The following is a 19,576-nucleotide window of genomic DNA, read 5'->3' on the forward strand; positions in this document are numbered from 1 at the left end:
TTATGTTAAGCCCCGCTCACGACTCTACACACAATGTGATTAGATTTGCTGCTGCTAGGGTGCGTCTAGATTTCTAGGATAGCAAAAACCCAGTCTATACACTGTAAAAAAAAAAAAATTAAAAAATAAGTTTCCATAAAGGTGTCATGAACTGGCTTTTTAAAAAAATATTATACTGTTGTTAGGGTTAGGGTTAGTTTTACATTCAAAAACATCATAACTTATCAGTAATAGGCAATTTTCTACACTGGTACTCTCTTCTGAACGCTGGGTTTTGATGGGCGTGTCACTGAAGACTTGGAAGGAAACATCCACGGCTAGGATTGGATAAGATTTGCATATTTAATGAGCCTCAGCTCCCCTGTTCAGTTCACACGAGGGAGGATTGATTTGAAAGCAGCACCGGAATGATTACCTCGATCACAGGGCTCGTAAACATCTTCATCAAACAAACGCAATTATTTATTTCTCATCCATCTGCGATTGATTGGAATATTATTTTTGTATTACTTGGCCTGCCCGATCAATGGATATAAGCACAAACCACGGGCACATACACAAGCACACGCACACAGACATGTGTGTGTGCGCGCACACCCAGACCAAGAAAAGAATATTATTTCACTATTAGAGATTCACCGGCCTGCCGACAGGCTTACGTTTTGGTAAAAAACACTGCCCCAGGACAGACCACAACTACCATTACATATAAAAAAATCTGTTTTACTCACATAAGTGTGTTGCACCTAGCCTAGAAATCTAGACGCACCCTAGTGGCATCAGATCTAATCTGCCGCGAGTGTCGTCTAGCAACTCTCAATACACTTCTGAGCTGTAAAAAAACGAACTCTGGTCGGGTCACATCGTGTTTAGAGTCGGTGGGCGGGGCTTAACAACCGTTTATCCGCCCCTCGGATTGAGCTGTCAACGGTGAGTTTTCAGACCAAACATCTTGATGTGGGTCTGGCTTGTCAGTCTATGTTGCAGCATTCTTGTCAGATCCAATATAGAACCACAGCATTGTGTTTTAATCTCACTATGTCTGCAAATCCAGCATCGACCTGAGACTAGTTTACAAACCATTCCACGGTGAAATGAAGCGAACACACAAACGTTCTTCCCCACGTGAGCTGGAACTTCATAAATGGGGCTAATGAATTAGACGAGTCGTGGATGGGGCTAATGAATTAGACGAGTCGTGGATGGGGCTAATGAATTAGACGAGTCGTGGATGGGGCTACTGAATTGGGCAAGTCGGTGGGTGGGGCTACTGAATTAGGCAAGTCAGTGGGTGGGTCTACTGAATTAGGCAAGTTGGTGGGTGGGTCTACTGAATTAGGCAACTCAGAGGGTGGGGCTACTAAATTAGGCAAGTCGGTGGGTGGGGCTACTGAATTAGGCAAGTCAGAGGGTGGGACTACTGAATTAGGCAAGTCGATGGGTGGGGCTACTGAATTAGGCAAGTCGATGGGTGGGGCTACTGAATTAGGCAAGTCGGAGGGTGGGACTACTGAATTAGGCAAGTCGGTGGGTGGGGCTACTGAATTAGGCAAGTCAGAGGGTGGGACTACTGAATTAGGCAAGTCGGTGGGTGGGGCTGCTGAATTAGGCAAGTCAGAGGGTGGGACTACTGAATTAGGCAAGTCGGTGGGTGGGGCTACTGAATTAGGCAAGTCAGAGGGTGGGTCTACTGAATTAGGCAAGTCAGAGGGTGGGACTACTGAATTAGGCAAGTCGGTGGGTGGGGCTACTGAATTAGGCAAGTCAGAGGGTGGGTCTGCTGAATTAGGCAAGTCGGTGGGTGGGGCTACTGAATTAAGCAAGTCGGTGGGTGGGGCCACTGAATTAGGCAAGTCGGTGGGTGGGGCTACTGAATTAGACTGGTCGTGGGTGGGGCTACTGAATTAGATGAGTCCGTGGGCGGGGCTACTGAATTAGACTGGTCGTGGGTGGAGCTACTGAATTAGACTGGTCGTGGGTGGAGCTACTGAATTAGATGTTCTTATTATTCTGTAGAGGCGTGTTTTGTCAGCCGATGACATCAAAATGCGAACGTGATCGTTTTCTGGGCCTGGTGTCTATAAAAGCTTTTTTTTTGACTAACAAGGAAGTTTTCAGCTCTGAAACTTACAGGATATTCTTATATTACCATGACCTTTTATATCAAAAGCTCAAGGGAAAGTTGATTTCTCAATGCATCACTCCTTTACATTTTTGAGTTCATTGAAATAAAAAAAATAGTTAATAAAATTAACATTTTTGAGAATTGACAACCTTTATTCAAATATTATTAAGCGTGTGTAAGCATGTTGGGTAATTGTGTTTTTTATTTGTGATGACGCAGTGAAGCCAAACTGAGCTTTATCATGATTTATAAAATTTTGAATGTGGTTCAGATACAATAATATTTAGAGTTTCCAGTTTTCATCATTGTATCAACTCACATTTTTTATTTCAATAAACTCATCATTTTAAGTCAACCAGGTTACTTACTTTTTTTGAGTTTTGGTTAGGACATTTTTAAGTTGCAGTTGTGTGTGTGCATGTGTGTGCGTGTATGTGCATGTGTGTGTACCTCTGCAGATTAGACACATGAATGTTTCCTTTAAAATTGTTGCCAGGTTTGGCCTTTGCGCTGCTCCTTGTGTCCCGGAAACAATCTCCTGAATTAGTCTGGATACATTTTTTAATCTATGATAGGCCTCCAACAGCTCCTTCATTTGAGATTTAAGGTTATGAAGGACATACATGTCAGCATCTCTGCGACTATAAAAAAAAAGGTTATCACATGAATAATTTTCACGCGTCCCTCCTTAATTATAAAAGTTTCTTTTGAAAAAGGGGTTACAATAAGGCAATTGAAGTGAATGGGACAGACCTGGTATCATGGTATTTGGTACCATTGCTGCTTGAGAGTCTGCCAAGCCCAGATTGGACCCGAGCAATGATTCCTGTAATTGCTCCAATCAAACGCACAGTTTCAGAAATCTTCGCAGCCAATCCACCAACATCATATATCCGTATGAAGCAAGATAATTCATAGGCGGAGTCAAAATATGTACCTAAATAACTGACCTTACGCTTTGGATTATTAATGTCTCTCATTATTTTCTCGATAAGCTGTTGAGTGGATTTCATCTTGTCATTCATACAGAAGATTTTATTCTGAAATGTATTCAGTTCAGCTTCAAAGTCTACTTTGAATTTTGTCAGCATGCTTGATTTCTTTTTGTTCCAGACTCCTCTAGCAATCAGACCGCCTGTGGCCACTGCTGCTCCAGCTCCGGCAACAACGGCAGAAGCTCCCAGAGTAAACGGAGCAAGAGCGATTCCCAAACCCATCATGACCCCTCCAGCTATTCCTGAGTTTATTCCATACTGAGAGCCTGCATCAGCACCTCTGAAATCTTCTGCAAAGGTTTTCAGTCTGTCCAAGCACTGCTGGGTTTGAGGGTATTCATTCTTAAAGAGATTATCCAAATCTTTTGAGACATTTAAAATAAAATCTAGAGAGAAAAATATATTTTGTTAGAATTTACAGTATAATTATATACTGTACATTTTAGCTGTAGCTGTCTTTCTGTTAAAAACTTTGTGAAAGAAGGGGGGAACTTATTTTTTGTTCGCTGTGGAAATTATAATTATAAGTTTACACACCTTAAGTTTACCCTCTCGGGTTCATGGAGTCAATGATGTATATTTTCCATCCTTGTCATTTATTTGTGTTACGTGACTGTGTTTGTAACAAGCCGATTACGAGATTATTTTACATGGCATAAATGTATTCTTTATTTCTTAGTTTTATATGTGATTTTGTTTTAGTAGTGTCTGCAAGTATGTCACGTATTTAAGGTTAATTTCAGTTTTCTGTGTTTATTTATACTAGTTCTGACAGCAATGTGGAAATGTGGCACTTTGACTTAGACTTTGTCATCAAATAAATGCCTGTTAAACCACAAGAATGACTTGAGCCTTTATTAAACCTCAAGGGGAGTAACAGTGTCACTGTAAACAGAAGACCCAAGAGGGATGGAGATTCAAACAGTTTATTGAAGAAAGAAACAATGGCAGTCAGCAGTGCGAAGGATGCTGAACTGGAGGGAAGCCTTTAACTTTAAAGCAGCACTAGGTAACTTTTCAACCTTCATAATATATTTTCAAGACTCTTGTGATGATACATCGACTTACAATAGGTTGAATGACACGTCTGTCATAGCTTGATGGGGTCTGTATCGTTTTTAATCGTACTTTTAAACTTCGGGTTTCGGGTAGTAACCCGAGAACAAAAATACCTACAAAAGTCGACTTATTTTACCGCATATACATCACTTCCACCAACACCCACACTTCCTTAAATTCGGACGTGCGAGCCCAACTTTGTTCGTCAGATAATATAGTCATGTCCGAAGCAGCAGAGACAAATAAGAAAGAAAAGGTTTTGTTGGAGGAAAGCAATAAGAGGAAACGAAAAAGTGCTGTGATTAAAGGCAGGACGAGGATCAACATGTGACCAGCGTTTGCTCGTCGGCGTGAGCTGAAGGAGGCGTGCCCGACCGATGCTGTCCTGCTTGTTACGGTGATTACCTACCACTCAAACATTGAACTGAAGTATCATATAGATTCTGTAAAACGCTAACCAACAGACTACTATAATGACGCTGGCTTGTAAACGTGAGCATCGCGATTATTTGGCGTTTGATAAAAAATAAATCCCATGAAATGATATTCATATGACATCCTGAAACATAAGCCACTGACTGTAACGTTACCTGGGATGAAGACATTTCACACGCGCCGCCAGAAGAACACCTGCATGTGAACTCCTCCTGCAGTGTTCAGGGGAACTGTTAGTGCTGCACCAACCCGCGGGACGCTTATATGAAGTTATTTGGCCAGCACCGCACCACTGTATATATTTTTACAACCCGCCGCGCACCCGCGACCATTAAATAGACATACGGAGTCCGCGGGTTATGAGACGACCCGCGCATCACTAGTTCAGGGCTATTAGGGTTGACATGTCAACAAATGCACGCGCGATGGCACCCCCTGATGTACGATGACAGAGCTTACGACAGTAGTTGAGGACATTATTTTTTTCCCAACTGTAGGGGGACCCCGAGAGCAAAAGTAGCCAAGTGCTGATTTAAGCTGCAAGATCTGAGCTCCATAGCGGACAGGCTGGTAGTGCTTCTATCTCCCCATGCATCAGACACCAAACCGCCGGCAGCAGGGAGGCAGGCAGCCACGAACAGAGAACAGGTATTAAGAGTACCAGACAGGACAGGGCAAGACTAGACACTGAACAATAGTGAGACGGAACAGGTAGATCAAAACCAAGACCACATTATACATAGGGAATAATCCGACAGGGAAGCAGAGCGAACAGCTAGATGAAATAGAAGGAACTAGAGAGGGATCAGGTGCGGGGTAATGCTGATCGAGATCACAAACACAGAGAGAGAGAGAGAGAGAGAGAGAGAGAGAGAGAGAGAGAGAGAGAGAGAGAGAGAGAGAGAGAGAGAGAGAGAGAGAGAGAGAGAGAGAGAGAGAGAGAGAGAGAAAACCCAATTCATGACAAACAGGGGCTGACATGAAACCAAGATCATCTAAATGTAGATTTATGTCACATAAATGTGTACTTGACTTCAAATCTTATTTGTATTAATGCTTCTATATAAAAATCAATTGAAAAACACACACAATCATTCTTAAGTTATAATAAGTTAACCCTTAAATGCACAGGCTGGGACGTCATTCACTACCCTGCTCCTCATTCATTTTTTAAAGTCAGACATCAGCCTTCTTAGTATTCCTCAATCAATCGATTTTAAACAATATAACAAGAAAAAAATACATAGAATTATAATTGAATAGCTGTTTTTCCACTAGTTTTTTTTCTGTCAGAACTGTATAGGCGATGTGTGTAAGATTGTAGTTTTATAAATTACTTAATAAATAAATAAATTAATTAATCTATAATGATGAAATAACTACAATTCACCTTCAGAGCAAGTACTGAACATAAGCAAATATTACTGTCACTGTCTCTTGATGATGGATCTGGTGAAGAAGCTGTCAGTGATCAAAATACTGATTTTGAAGACGTTGAAAATTAACTTTGAGAATATGTGTGAGGTTGTAAATATGAGACAGATGTGGAATGTACTGGGAAACGAGCTCTGAAGAGGACAGATGATGATGGAATTAAACATCTGCTCAAACTGAACCCTTCCAAGCTCCAAAAGGGAACGAAATATGCTTTATTTTATTATGCAATTGTAACTCTAATATCAGGTGTTTTATATATTATTGCGACAGGTAGAGATCCATCCGTGTTAAGCCCTATTCGGACTGGATTAGTTTAACATGGGGACGTGGGGGTAAAGTAATTATTACCAGAGGTTCTCGGTGATTTTAGTCCCGTCCGAATATGCCATCTCGGTAATCATTACGGACAATGTCAGTAAAGATTACAGAGACTTTTACCTTCTGTAAAAAGGTCCGGAAAAATGACCTCAGGTAATACTAATCCTCTTCGAATAGACCAGCTGTAAAAATGTATGGTAAAATTCCATCATTTCCTGTTTAAAAGTTAAAAAAAGAGCACATTTTGCGACCATGGAGGCGCTTGAAGCATTCGGTTGCGTTGTAGGTGGTGGGACAAATCTGTGGAAAATGTCCAGTATTTTCCGCATATCATTTAAAGCAAAAAGAAGATCAAAAGCACTTATTAGAGGCACAACACATTTTAGCTCTAGGAAAGTGTCTATTACCAACATAATCCAATCAGAATCGTTAGACTGGACCTAACTGTTTATTAAAACACATATATATTGGAGACGGAGTTCAGACTGGCGCTCAGGATGTGTTTGCTCACGTTATAACGGTAACGTCATACGCACATGACGTCAAGGAGGTGCGTAAAGCGAGTTACTCCTCCCACTTCTGCTAGTTTTACTGAGATGTCTTATCCCGTGCGAATTGGCCATTAATATTACAGACGTCCTGAGGTAAAATGACTTTACCCCCATGTCCCCATGTTAAACTAATCCAGTCCGAATAGGGCTTTAGATATAGATCAGGGTCGCTAAAGACCCGAATATGTAAGAATGTTTGGCAAAACAGTCACGCATTTAAGGGTTAAACTTTTTTTTGGTAAAGATTATATAGATATAAACAAAATAGAGGGAGTGATTGGGGAGAAAAGTAGAGCTGTGGTTTATTTCATTTTTATATACACCAATCAGGCATAACATTATGACCTGGTGATGTGAATAACACATTTGACAGCAGGTATTGATTCTTGAGTTCTTTTTTTCTTTTATTTAAAGACAAAGTGAATGTGGTTGAAGAATGTACTTTACACTCACGGTTGAATGAAGGAGGATCAGTACTGTGTTCTGAAGCACTCCAGTAGTCACTGCAGTCGTCACTCCAGTCAGGAGGATCAGGAGGAGGACGATCTTTACTGCGATCTGAAGAACCGCTGTCATCACTGCAGTCAGGAGGATCAGGAGGAGGACGATCTTTACTGCGATCTGAAGAACCGCTGTCATCACTCCAGTCAGGAGGATCAGGAGGAGGACGATCTTTACTGCGATCTGAAGAACCGCTGTCATCACTGCAGTCAGAGAGGCTGCGACGGTCATCCATTTTAGAAAGAAGTTCACTTGCCTCCCTTTATAGTCAGCAGTTCCTGAATGAATTACAAAATGGACACATTTTTGACACATTGTTAATGGATTAGTTGAACTTGATTTTGAGGATAGTCTGTTTATCAGTCGATATTCTCCTTTTAGAGTAACCAAATTGTAGCCTAGAAATCTAGACGCACCCTAGCGGCAGCAAATCTAATCTGCCCGCAAGTGTCGTCTAGCAACTCTCAATACCCTTCTGAGCTGTAATCGCCAAACTCTTGCCGGGCCAATCACATCGTGTATAGAGTCGGTGGGCGGGGCCATATTGACGACGGCCGAGTTGCGTTTGCGTGCTTCTAGTAAACACAGAAACTGGCGAACGGCGGTCTTTCGAATCAGCTCTGACCGCAACTTTGGAAGACTTGGAGTTAAGCTTTTCTCTGAGAAAAGAACAAAGAACGGCACTGAAGTCATTCTTAAAAAGGGAAGATGTGTTCGGAGCTTTGCTGACCGGATACGGCGAATGTTTAATCTATCAACGAGCTCTGCTTCACCTTCGTTGCTCTGGTTGGTTATCGCTATCCTATCGCGTGCAGAGGGAGTTTGAAAGACAACCGTTTATCCGCCCCTCGGATTGAGCTGTCAATGGTGAGTTTCCAGACCAAACATCTTGATGTGGGTCCGGCTTGTCAGGCTAACCCCTTCCATCACAAAAACACAAACCGTTCTCATGAACAATTCGATAGTACACAAGCACGAGTCCAACTAAAGATATATTACAATTTTGACCGGATAAGGGTTATATAGATCATGAAAAGAGGAAACAAACATATATTAGGAGTATAGTAACTTACTTGTGGGACAGATTTTGTGAGCTGACGCTTAAAACAGACAGTGAGGAGATTTAGATGCTCCTTACTGTGTGGAAATGAACGGGTCTTTATCATCGCTGAAGTGAGCCACAATATGATCGCAAATTGACAAACAAACATGACACACGAGCATATTCAAGCAAAAGCAGCATATATTAGTTATCAGCTAATGTCCGCCGTGTGTGTTTTTGAATAATGACGCAATAGTGCACTGAGCCTCTCTTCTCACCGTCCCTTACCTGCTGATTGGCTAAAGGTTTGTTATTGCACTCGGCTTGAGTCCGTTTTGTAAAACGGTTTTGAAATAACACTTACCCCAACTTTAAGAGCACATTTAAACATAATTTAAACAACATTTTCTTCATAAAACATGAAACTCGTTCAGTCATTGCAAACACTTGTTTGTTGCATGTCCACAGTGTAAGTTAGATTGTAAAATGACTTTCGTTCATAAATTACTGTATGCATAAAATGAGCATTCACAAGACACACTTAAACACTCCTGCTGTGATATTAGGATATTACCACTTTATCAAAAATGCCCACTTTGAGTTTTATTTAGTTATTCCAAAAAACGACGAAGTTATTTATTTCAATGTGCGTCACACTGTGTGTAGTTTCGGTTTCGTTTCAGTGTTTGCGCGATCGCGGCTTCACTTATAACAGATTATCCGCACAAATTAATAAAGCAAATAACTGATTAATGCATTTCCCAGCATTACACTCACCAAACCTGACGCTGTCGGTCCTGACGAAGCTCTTAAGTGTGTTTCTGATGAAGATCCGCGTGTGTGTCGAACTGAGAAAAGTTTCGTCTTCTTCTTCTCTCTTCTCTTCCGCACTCAGCAGCTCGCCCTCAATATAACAAAGCAGATTAAAATAAGCTTTAGCGTGTAAACACTGACTTTATAACAGTAATTCTGACTTGACTGGGCTAAAGCTGTATCCACACATCCATCATAAAGAGAAAGAGCAGAACTGAACTTTAAAACAGTTTTACGTGATTGAGTAACTTAAGATTAGAGAAACATGATATACAGCAACACAAGAGTGAATATATTACTTATATTTCTGAAAATGTTTTACAAGGAAGAGAAAATGCCAGAAAGAGCTGAAGATGCTCCAGTTATATTAATATTTAATGTTGATGACATCATCATCATCATCATCAGAGATATCATTATTCATCAGTTTCAATACTAGATGTCCTCAATGTACAGTGTTGAATAAATATCCCTTTACAAGACAGAATAACAGCTCAAAACTGACAGAAACATATTCATACTCATATCCTGTAAAGGTCAGAAGCTTTTATAACAGTCATACATTTGACAAACTCTTTATGATCTCCACAATAAACACATGACCACAATATTAAACATTCATGTTTTCTGAGAGTGTCATTCTCCTGATAGTTGTGCGGGTTATTAATATTGTGCATTGGCAAACAAAAATTATTTCCCATTGTTAATTCTCCTAAAATGTATCCAAATAAACAAGGATATTTTAAAGACAAATAAAGACAGTAATATAATTAATTTTGTAAAGTGTAGTAAGTAGTTATGCATAACCTGATAATTCTTTGATCATCAATGCGGAGCTAAAGCAGTGTTTGTAATCTCACATGTGGATTTATATTTATATCTATTCCTGCCAGCTCCTGATCTTCTTGCTCCAGAGTTTGTGAGCGATCGCAGCGGCTGAAAGCACGACGGCTCCTGCTCCTGTGATAAGAGCAGAACAGCCCAGATGAGCTGGAGCTAAAACCAACCCCAGACCCATCAGGAAGCCTCCAGACGCTTCCACATGTCCTGCATTAGTGACGGCTCCAGAAGCCCGTCTGAAATCTTCTTCAAATGTGTGGATGAGAAGACACACTCTCTCCATCCTCTGCTGGATCTGAGGGAAATCTCTCTGATAGAGGGCGAGCAATTCACATTCAAGAGGAGTAAAAACACATCTAGAGGAGAGACAGGTCATTCAAATGGAGAATTTGTAATGCACATATTTCTAATAACTCTGAAAACATGCTGACATGTAGATTCGACTATTTTAACATTTTATCGTACTCATAAAACTACTTTGCGTCATAATGCAATAATCACATATATGAACATATTAAACCTTCTCTTACAGTATTTTGGGATGTTGCTCTTTGCTCTTTCTCTGACGTTTGCGTTTGTTCCTTTTGATTTTTCTTAGACTGACTCTACAGCACAGCGTCAGAGCTAAAACAAGAAAATATTTCTGAGCACATCATTTAGAAGTAATAAGAAAAGAATAAATGTGTTCATGTGTTTTGACCAGTAGGTGGCGCTGTGCTGAAACGCTGCATGAAGCCTCAGGTCATACTTGGGATGACATGTATCAAGTTTTGTCTGAATACACCAAATCTCTGCAGAGATACAGCCTTATTTATAGTTATTTTCATATCTCTCCGTCTGGGAGGAGTTTGAAAAAGTCGGGACAATTACGTCATAGGACAATATTAAGTTACTCAACCACATGAACCTTTCACTTTATGATTGATGTGTAGCTACAGCTTTTGGCCAGTCAAGTATTGATTATTTTTATAAAGTCAGTGAGTGCGTTTACATGCACATTCTTAAGCCGATTATGCCTAATAAGCCGACAATGAACATGGTCATGTAAATGCGGTAACCCGTTTCCTTTTGTCGGAGTAATGTCATAAACGGCGTAAGAATAAACCGGTCAGGACAGGTAGTTTTTTGCCTCTTACCCTGATTTCGCGCTGCATGTGAATGCATTAACCTGCTTTCTGTCGGCTTATTGAAGTGCGCATGTGTGATAGGTAGGGTTGGGAACCGAGAACCGGTTCTTATGCAGAACCGATACTGATTTTTGAAAAATACCGGAATCGCGCGAAATTCCTGAGTGTCGGTTCCGAAAACGGTTCTGGTGCAATGTGTGTGCGAAGCGCAGGGAGCATAGCCACGAGCTGCGCTCCCGCTCTCTCTCTCTCTCTCTCTCTCTCTCTCTCTCACACACACACACTGTCCTAGCGCTGCCGCCTCCCTTCCCTTTCCCTCACGTCACTTTTTTTAAATCCCCCACAGCGCGAAACACGAGTCCCGCAAACGCACCGCCGAGGAGCTTGTTTGTAATCTGAGGACACTGGCTCTTTAGTTTCGAAATGGTTTGGGCAAGCTGATCGCGTTGACAATAAAGACATTTGTCAAGCGTAAGAAGCTCATTTGTCTAGCGAAGACAGCTCCGAAGAGACGCCGCTTTAGTTCGAGGTAGTGCTGACAATAATACAGAAAGACGATCAACACCTTATGTGTTTCCACTGAAATGTAGATGTAATGTATTTCCAAATGTCAGCCCATCTTATGCGGAATAATGCTTCATACTGTCGTCTGCCCTGACTAACCTCGAGTGTTTTAGCCTGTTTACTTTTTGCAATCTTTGTGAGCGCGCAAACGCTGCGACCTCGTACCAAATGTTTTTATTGGTTTATTAAATACAAACAGGCGAGTTATGAAAAATTGAGTGCGAAGGATTTGTTCACTTCACACAAAAAAAATTTGGAATGAGACGGCTAACTGTAGTAGCATTTAGTCCACTGTCTGTAATAGCCTAATTTAGAGATTCACTTTTTTTTAAACCGACAACTTTGATCGGTTAACATTGTTACGGTCAACCATGGGTCAAACTGTCATAGGTTAACATCCCTAAAACAGAGAGAGAAAATGTAATAAGACAATTTCAGAGGTGTAAATTTGAACATGTTTATTTTAATTTCCATAAATTCCATATGGCTCGATTAATCCTGTAATATATGTATAGTACAGGACTTTTTTTTGACATTGCCAACCTGTGAATTCATTTGAGAGCAAGTAATAAACACAAAAAAGGATTGTTTAAAGTTGCGTATTGTGCCTTTTTCCTTTACCACTATTTGTTTAATAATTTTAATGGAACCGGAATCGGAACCGGAACCGGAAAATTTCTCACGATTCCCAACCCTAGTGATAGGTGACAAAAACGCAAACTTACAGCAGATTTAAACGCATCCAGACAGAGCGAGCTAGCGTTTTGCATGAAATAAGGACATATATCACAAACGCAGACTCTTTTAAGAGCCAGAACATTGTAAAGATGTGTTCTCATCTCATGCAGCAGAAGTAGAAGAGGTTCAGTAAATATGAGCCGTAAATCTCCCGCTGACACGGTTTATTTAACATCACAACTGACGTAACTTTTGGAATACTCAGAGTCAGATACGGACATTATTATTTCTGACGTCGCTACAAGGAAATAACCCGGTTTATTACAGTTTTTGCCTGTTGCTTGAACACTATAGACCCATGCTTAGACTAAAGTAACAACTTGAAGCTTTTGTTACCGTACCTCAAACACATGAACCCATTCCTTAACAAAAGCGCTGCTTTGCACCCTGCAATTCTGCAACACACTTACGCCTTTATGCAACACACTCGGTCCTGCATACTACACTCTATTTCATACTTAAGACACTTTGTTCAAAAATGAAACCTCAGGGTGCCATTTGGAAAACACATGTATCCAAAATACAACACACATCGTGCAATTGCAAACACTCAAATACACACCTGAAGGCACTTACTTGCAAAACTGAACACCAATCAGAGAGAGAGAGAGAGAGAGAGAGAGAGAGAGAGAGAGAGAGAGAGATGGTCAAAGAGGAGTTAGAAGTCAGTTTTCTATACATACACATACATGGTACGGGGGCCCAGCAAGATGGTTTGTACCCAGGGCCCACAATTTGGTGCTACGCCCCTGTGTTTACTTGTGTGTAGAGGCACAATGAGTGAAGTTTTGCAAAATGTGTTCAAGCAACAGGCAAAAACTGTAATAAAGTCATGTAAGCGCGGTTTACTTGCATTGGCAGTCTACTGATTTGCATTTAAACGGGGAGTTATCAGCTCACCGGTGTTCATGTAAACATGCTCAATGTTTGATTCATTGGGACTGGTTTCCCACTGAAGCTAAGCAGGGCTGAGCCTGGTCAGTACCTGGATGGGAGACCAACTGGGAAAACCAGGTAGCTGCTGGTAGAGGTGTTAGTGAGGCCAGCAGGGGGCGCTCACCCTGTGGTCTGTGTGGGTCCTAATGCCCCAGTATAGTGATGGGGACACTATACTGACAAAGAGCACCGTCTTTCGGATGAGACGTTAAACCGAGGTCCTGACTCTCTGTGGTCGTTAAAAATCCCAGGATGTCTTTCGGAAAAAGAGTAGGGGTGTAACCCCGGCATCCTGGCCAAATTTGCCCATTGGCCCCTGTCCATCATGGCCTCCTAATAATCCCCATATCCTGATTGGCTTCATCACTAGGTCTCCTCTCCACCAATCAGCTGGTGTGTGGTGAGCGTTCTGGCGCAATATGGCTGCCGTCGCATCATCCAGGTGGTGCTGCACATTGGTGGTGGTTGAGGAGATTCCCCCTTCTATGTAAAGCGCTTTGAGTGCCTTGAAAAGCGCTATATAAATCGAACGCATTATTATTATTATTATTATCAATGTTTGCACGCTAAAAATGCCTATTTTGTTCTGCTTTGTTATATTAAGGCTTATGTATATTCAGTGTAACCTAAAGAGTGCGGTATAGATGTATAGCGATTAGAATAAAGAAGAGAATAAACGTTTCTTTTTTATTTGCATGATCTTGATCTTTCAGCGTTTCTTTATGTCTCATGTTTGTGTGACAAGTATTCGCTTAGCTACAGTTCATTTTCAGACAAGTATCAGAATGGACTTCATTGAGAGGGGTTTGGAGGGATGCAGGAAACTATGGAGGTAACTAACATTAGGTGAGTCAGCTCTCAGCTGAGTAAATACCTCCTCTCGCGCTGATTATATAGACAGTCTGAACGTGTTACTCATGAACTTTGAACTTTTTCGCTTGAATTCTGCAAACTCTCTCGATGAAGACATGGTATTGTCTGACAATTAGCTAAAATATACAAGGTTAACTGGTGACACAGCCTACTTTTTAAAATCTTTATTTTAATATGAAAAAATAGATTTTTTTATCGTAAACATTTTATTTAAATATAGCAACATGAAACCTCGTTCAACAAAATATTTCTATAATTTAATCACTGACAGAGACCCTTCCCCTATCAGCCAATCACTGTGGTCATAGTTAGTAAGCGTGATGACATCATCCATGGCAACGAGGTCAACCCCGCCCTTACTCTTAGCTTAAAGGGGTCATATAACAGTACATGCACTTTTACAAGCTGATTGTATGGAAATGTGTGTTGGCAGTGCCTGTACACAACCATCCTAAAATGATAAAAATCCGTCTAATGTTTTTAAAAAAACATCTTATGTTTTCTCCTGTCTCAAATCGAGCCACACCCCTCCCACGACTGTTGATTGACAAGCAGCGTTTCACCTCTGTAATCATCATCACAGTCCGCCATATTTGATACGCTGGAGCAGAATGGCGTCTAAGCGATTGTAGTGTTCTGATCTTGGGTGTAATAATGAACACAGCAGTCATTTTGATGTTCTTAAATCGGAAACACTGAAGACACAGTAGCTGAGTTTTGCTTTCGTCAATGCTTTTATGTCTGCACGAACCACAAAGCATTTCTCACCAGACTGCTTCATAACCAAGGGTCAGTAAAAAGAATATAAGATCGGTATATAGAAGTGGGTATAGCTCCTGAATAAAGATCGGTACCAGCTCTTCGTGTTCCTGCTGCCCCTCCAGAAGAAGTGAGTGTAGTTTGAAACCCGCGCGATTCACGATGAATGCAGCTAAAGTGGGTAAGTTACATTACGGCATGCTTTCTATGTATGACATTCTCAATATAATTCATAATCCCACGTTTATAATAAACAACAATGCATTATGGTTATTGTGTTATTACAAAATGTGTATGCTGGTTTTAAAGTTAATGTGGATGTGTTAACATTAAGCTTAATTATGTAATGGTTTATAACGGTGTCTGTTACTGTAAAAAAAAAAAAATTGTGTTGTAACAGTTATTACAGTGCATAGATAACGTTACGCATCACTGACAAACCAACATTAACAGAAAAAAAAGGTTTTTTTCCATTAGGTGTAACAATCTGTCAATGAACTAACGTATACATCAGTAAACACATAGCATTCACTCTAATGTTACCCTGGCAGTACATAAAGATAGATCAACGTAACATTACGTTAACCAACCATTCACAAACGTCCTGTTTAGCCTTAAATGTTGAATTTCGTTGGAGCTGTCCCGGGTCCGACTCTGGTTAAAATTGATAGAGTTGCACAGATGTGTCCTCGGTGGTCATCAGACATATGTCCTCAGGGACTCACGTAGCCATTCTTGCCTCTACTGTTGTCGAGGGCAACGACTCCACCTGGCCCACAGAACAGAGGGGCGGGGTGAGCAAAGCTCATTATCATTTAAAGCTGTATGCACTGAAATGGCTTGGTGAAAACAGACCAATTCTATACATGCTCGTACCCAGCATGTATATAATGTTACCTGAGAGATAAATAGAAAGAGAGAGAGAGAAAGATAGACAAAGAGAAGAGAGCAAAGAGAAGAGAGCAAAGAGAAGAGAGCAAAGAGAAGGCCCCTTAAAGAGACAGCCAGAGAAAAAGAGCGCAAGCAACATTTGCAATCTTCTTTTATCTATCCCTTGGCCATGTAACTGAGACATTCAAACTGACCAATCAGACCAAACTTCCCCCACTGTACTACAGGTGTGGCACCATTTTGCCTCAGGCCCTCAACATCTCTTTGGCTTTAGGAATCCCAAACAGCCCCACTGATAAGAGAGAGGGGGGTGAAACACAGTAAAACAAATGTCTTTGTTCAAAGTCAAATATCAGATATATTTGATTATTTTCAATTCTTTCATGTGTGTGTGTGTAATGGGTAGGTTTAGTGGTAGGGGCAGTGTGTGTGTGTCTGTGTGTGTGAGAGAGAGAGAGAGTAAGTACGTGCGTGTGTTGAGCTAATGAAGAGCTGTTGTTTTTTCACATTCGTGGGAACATTTGTCATTCTCACGGTGGTTTTACCGCTGTGGTTTCAGATGTGAGATACAGCAACTAAATGAAGAAGTCAAGAATGACATGTCGATCAAGCAGTAATGATAAACACGCTGTTAACAAGCAGAATCACTGAAGAAAAGAGTAACAGAAAAACAATCCACTGACTCAATAACAGCAGACAAATATCAAACAATGATTTACGAGGATCGTCTAATGATCGAAAAAGGTGCCCACAGTCATTGAAACACACTATAGCACACAAATTGAAGTTATTGATCCCAGGCAAGTATCTCTCTTTTGCTTTATTCGGCTGTGTCATGGTGGTGATTGACAGGTGCGCTAAGTCCCGCTTTTATCGGTGCTCATTCACGTCTCCAGAGCAGCTATATAGCCGAATCAAACTCTGTTGCACTATTTTGCGGTTATCATTGTAAAAATCACTACATAAATAAAGGTGACTTGACTTAACTTCTGCTGTATATTACCGTTTTCATGGCATATAGTGTTACTGTCAGAATGTGGCTGTTTTTACAGCAAGGTTTAACAGTGTAACACAAAGGGAACTGTTCAAAAATGATTGATCTATTAATGTATAAACAATTCATTGTTAACTTCACTAATTTCATGACATTTGCAAATTCAGGGTAGAAAATTTAATACATAGTTGTGTGTGCTATACTTTAGACAAAAATGACTAAATGTATGAAGTGAGAGAAGATTGTCTTTTGTGGCTGTTTGGAGACATTAGCGTCTACAGTACGAAACCAATCCAGTCAAATGTGTTTTCAACTGCCTCTGGAAGTGGTCAAAAGTGGACGTGCTCAAAAATATGAACTTTCACTGATGTTAGTTTCATTCAAACCATAGTAGTTCCCCATCAGGCTTTGCAAGTGACAGCGTCAGCAGATTAGGAGCAGACGACCACCACAGCAGCACAGAAGATGTTGAAGACCCCCAAGGCGGAGCAAACGACAACCACAGCAGCACAGACGAGGTTGAAGACCCCCGTGGCAGAGCAGACGACCACTACAGCAGTGCAGACGGTCTTGAAGAACCCCACAGCAGAGCAGACAACCACCACAGCCTTGCAGATAGGTTTCAAGACACCCACGCCAGTAGGTGGCCGGTCTCTGGACTCGTGACAGGATGCAGAGTCCTCTCTGGACTCGGGACACAGGCCGGTGGCGTCTCTGGATGCTGGTCAGTGGCTGGAGCCAGCACTCATGATGACCGTGAAGACAGATGGGGCGTCCATGACGGCTGACTTTGATAAGCATCCGTGAAGGCTGGTGACTCTTGTGTAGTGTCCGTGGCAGCTGGAGGTTCTGGAAGATCTGCCGAGATGACACGACGCTCTAGAAGGTGTGCTGAGATGACAAGGCTCTGAAAGGTGTGCTGAGATGGCACAAGGCTCTGAAAGGTGTGCTGAGATGGCACAAGGCTCTGAAAGGTGTGCTGAGATGGCACAAGGCTCTGAAAGGTGTGCTGAGATGGCACAAGGCTCTGGAAGGTCTGCTAAGATGACACAAGGCTCTGGAAGGTCTGCTAAGATGACACAACGCTTTGGAAGGTGTGCTGAGATGACACGAGGCTCTGGAATGTCTGCTGAGATGGCAGAAGGCTCTAGAAGATCTGCTGAGTTTACACGAGGCTCTGGAAGGTGTGCTGAGATGACACGAGGCTCTGGAATGTCTGCTGAGATGGCAGAAGGCTCTAGAAGATCTGCTGAGTTTGCACGAGGCTCTGGAAGGTGTGCTGAGATGACACAAGGCTCTGGAAGGTGTGCTGAGATGACACAAGGCTCTGAAAGGTGTGCTGAGATGACACAAGGCTCTGGAAGGTCTGCTGAGATGGCAGAAGGCTCTAGAAGATCTGCTGAGATGACACGAGGCTCTGGAAGGTCTACTGAGAATCTGGAAGGTGTGCTGAGATGACACAAGGCTCTGGAACGGTGGGCATCTTGTCCGAAGACACAGGCGTGGCAATTGCATCGGAAATGTCATAATCCTCCTCCATGACACCCACTGTGAATGCGGAACCGCTTACCTGAAGGGCATAATCAAGGAACCCACTCAGAGACCCTTGAGGACCATCACGGACGAGTTTGGTTTAAAACTTTGTTGACTCCATGGCAAAAAAAGTCAATCAACATAAAGTCCGGGAGGTTGGTGAAGTTTGCAATGTTCAGAAAGTTTATGATGTGGTCCTCGAGTGAGTAAGTTCCCTGGCATAGACGGACGAGACATACTGCTGAATCCATGCTGGTGAAGTCTTCTGTAACGGACTGCTCTGAGACAAAGGCTGAGGATCCAAGTGCATTATTTATTAAGGGGTAATCCACAATCGTCATCAAAAACAAGCAAAAGGTCATACAGAGGCAAGCAGTCCAAACAGGCAAATAACAGAAGAGATAGTTAAAAGAGTAATCCACAGAACGGGCAAGTAATCCAAAACCAAGAGACAAGAAACCAGGAAACACAGTCAGAAATGCAGTTGTACAACAAACAAGACTTCGCAAGGAATGACTGAGATAACCAGGCTTATATAGGGTGAGGTAAACAGGGTAATTAGACACAGGTGGATGTAACCAAGGAGGATGAGTCCAGGCAGGGAGTATTATGGGTAATGTAGTCATTGATGGAGTGACAGTCTGGGGTGGATTGCCCTCTGGTGGTAACCACGGGGCACTCTCACTGGTGATCGTGACTAACAAAAATAAGAAATTTTTTGTAAATCCAAACATTTACGTCAGAGCAGCTTTACCAATGATTTACACAAAAAGTATTTCTGCTCATCATTCATGAATGAGGGCCAATGTGTTTATGAAAAAACTAAAAAAATAGGTATATTATATGGTATCTCACAAAAGCTCTAAAATTAATAAAACACTCAATTAAAATAAGTAAATAAATAATATTCCAGCTGAATATTCCTATAATTTTGACTATTTTTTTTTTTTTTTTTTTTTTTTTGCTGTTTTGTTGTGACTTTAATTGCTAGTGGTGATGTTCAGAGTTAATATAGAGTTGATTTTGGTCAAATAGATTGATAGTG

The 19,576-nt window shown here is 41.4% G+C and overlaps 2 protein-coding genes across 6 annotated transcripts in view; one reads left to right on the top strand and one right to left on the bottom strand.

The window, feature by feature from the left end:
• Window positions 1-19,576, bottom strand: part of LOC137080929 (uncharacterized) — a 259,912-nt gene that overhangs the window by 2,626 nt on the left and 237,710 nt on the right. Inside the window, exons 1-4 of one of the 5 annotated variants that reach the window (XM_067447609.1) lie at window positions 9,241-9,582; window positions 7,374-7,699; window positions 2,879-3,506; window positions 2,576-2,766 (exon numbers count right to left, since the gene is read on the bottom strand). In XM_067447609.1, coding sequence (XP_067303710.1) covers window positions 2,576-2,766; window positions 2,879-3,506; window positions 7,374-7,656 — 1,102 coding nt within the window. In that variant the 5' untranslated portion in view covers window positions 7,657-7,699; window positions 9,241-9,582. Of the gene's footprint in view, window positions 1-2,575; window positions 2,767-2,878; window positions 3,507-7,373; window positions 7,700-7,892; window positions 7,944-8,494; window positions 8,671-9,240; window positions 9,583-19,576 lie in introns of those variants that run through there. The other 4 variants (XM_067447610.1, XM_067447611.1, XM_067447612.1 and 1 more) reach the window with 4 other exon arrangements.
• On the top strand, window positions 17,923-18,456 carry LOC137073371 (ribosome-binding protein 1-like). The gene has a single exon (XM_067441814.1). The coding sequence runs from the start codon at window positions 17,923-17,925 to the stop codon at window positions 18,454-18,456; it is 534 nt and encodes a 177-aa protein (XP_067297915.1).

Source organism: Pseudorasbora parva, chromosome 1, assembly GCF_024679245.1.
Source record: "Pseudorasbora parva isolate DD20220531a chromosome 1, ASM2467924v1, whole genome shotgun sequence".
NCBI classification, from domain to species: domain Eukaryota; kingdom Metazoa; phylum Chordata; class Actinopteri; order Cypriniformes; family Gobionidae; genus Pseudorasbora; species Pseudorasbora parva.